At 27.9% G+C, this 2,084-nt stretch overlaps 1 protein-coding gene across 1 annotated transcript; it reads left to right on the forward strand.

The window, feature by feature from the left end:
* Positions 1–1,477: 1,477 nt before the first annotated feature.
* Positions 1,478–1,920, forward strand: LOC123007722 (putative gustatory receptor 28b; the record flags this gene model as incomplete). Its single annotated transcript, XM_044403139.1, has 4 exons — positions 1,478–1,513; positions 1,559–1,627; positions 1,681–1,770; positions 1,819–1,920. Coding segments are annotated over 4 exons (297 nt in total), but the record flags the coding sequence as incomplete, so codon positions are not given.
* Positions 1,921–2,084: the final 164 nt, after the last annotated feature.

Genomic DNA, 2,084 nt, shown 5'->3' on the forward strand with positions numbered 1-2,084 from the left:
TATATTCTATATTCTATATTCTATATTCTATATTCTATATTCTATATTCTATATTCTATATTCTATATTCTATATTCTATATTCTATATTCTATAACTTCACTTCAGTTCACTCACTTTTCTTCCAGCAGGTAAATAAGGCTACGTGTTGGGGATACACTTGCTTTCTCACATAATTAGCCACTAATTTTACTTGGGTTAAATTTTGCAATTTTGCACAGTTTAAGTTTAGAAGCAAAAAACAGTAAAATAAGCTTCTGGACATGGCAAGACTTGTAAATTTTGTTTCAGGAAATTTCCTTTTTGTACTGATAAAATGCACCGAATTATTACAAAATTATGACAAAATTACACGTTTAGTGCTTCGATATGTGAGTCCAGGGGAATTAATAAATTAAAGGAACATTTTCCCTGGAAACTATGATGTTCACAATATTTTTATCCCTTTAAAAGTCAATATTAAACAAAGATCGATACAGATTGGTAAAAAATAAAAAATTGAACCATGTTTTTCCAAAATTTGTATTTTTGCCCGAAAATTCAATGCTTTTAGAAAGAAAAAAGCTTCCCCGATTACAATAATTGCGTCTATTACCTTGGGAATTCAGCCGTAACACAATGTTAGTTTTATTGTGAAAATGGAAGGGCAAGGACTGTTAACCTCGTTAGAAAATCTGGTAGTTTTTACGAAATATTTCGGTGTTCATTCGTTGCAATACGATTCAAAGTCAAATTTAAGAAAATTCAAAATTTGCAAAAATTTGAAATTGTTAAAAATTATCTGGTTTGGTGTTGTAATTGTTTTTAATATTTATGTTTCAAAACTGGTAACGGATGAAATTCCACAAAAAATTTTCATTATTCGAGTGGGATATCATATATACATTGACTTCTACATAATGGTGCTAAATTCTATTATAATCTTCGACCATATTCACGAAAATACTACCAAAAATGTTTTAAATCAATTAATTCAACTCCAAGAACGACTTCAAGAAAGTGACAGAATAAAAATTCTGAAACTAGTTTTGCTTTTCATAATTGTCACAAATTTCGGTGTAGACATTATCGGAGTTTACAGGGTTGCAAAAAAAGACGATATTTCCTACTCTTGGGATACAATCTTTATTACTGTTAATTTTGTGTACATTTCATTTATTGAAAATTTGACCGAGTTTCGTTTTCTACTGATATTCTCCATTTTGCCAGTGTATTTTGAACACTTGAGTCAAAAATTTCTTTCCAGCTCCACAAACACAATTAAATGTAATAATATCGTTAAAACACATCAAGAATTGTGTTGGTTATCAAGAAAAATTAACAAAACCTTTTCTGTCCCATTTCTGTTTCTGATGGGGTATTATCTCTCCATTATTATTATCAACGTCATACAAAACTATTATCACGTGGTGATTTTAAATGATACTGTCAATATTTTTGCTCTTTTTCAATTTTTACTAGAATTGATTAAACTTTTTTCAATTATTATTGGAGCCAATAAATGCATGACTCAGGTATGTGACAATTAGTCTTAGGCCTTAATAATTTAAAATTTGTAGGCAAATGATTTTAAAAAACATGTTTGTAAAGTTTTGACCAGAAATGGTTCTAATGGTAACAGAAAAAATGTAGTTTATAGTTTAGTGATTGCATTTTTTTTCTGATTTTTTTCTACTTTCAGTTATATGCCTATGGTTTGCAAATGTTTCATGAAGATTTACAAATCAATGCTGCAGGTTTCTTCGTTATTGAAATAGGCCTCATTTTTGCAGTAAATTTATGATGATTTGTTAATTTTTAAATTTAACTTTTTTTACAGATGGTTTCAGCAACTGCTACTTATGTGGTTATCATACTGCAATTTTTGTACTCAGAAAATCAGAATTTGAAGATCAAAAATTTAGAAATATTCACAGAATGAGCAAGAATGCGTAGTTACAAAAGCAGTAAGTTTTAAACACAAATAAAAGTTTTAATAGTCAGACATTTACATTGTTTTATTCAGTTTTTAACACTATTTTTGAAAATAATTCTACAAAAAATGTATCTAATTAATTTTTTATGTTCTAAATAATACTTCAATGT

Source organism: Tribolium madens, unplaced genomic scaffold, assembly GCF_015345945.1.
Source record: "Tribolium madens isolate multiple individuals breed KSU strain unplaced genomic scaffold, Tmad_KSU_1.1 Scaffold_3;HRSCAF=73;Tcas5.2_LG2, whole genome shotgun sequence".
Lineage (NCBI taxonomy): Eukaryota > Metazoa > Arthropoda > Insecta > Coleoptera > Tenebrionidae > Tribolium > Tribolium madens.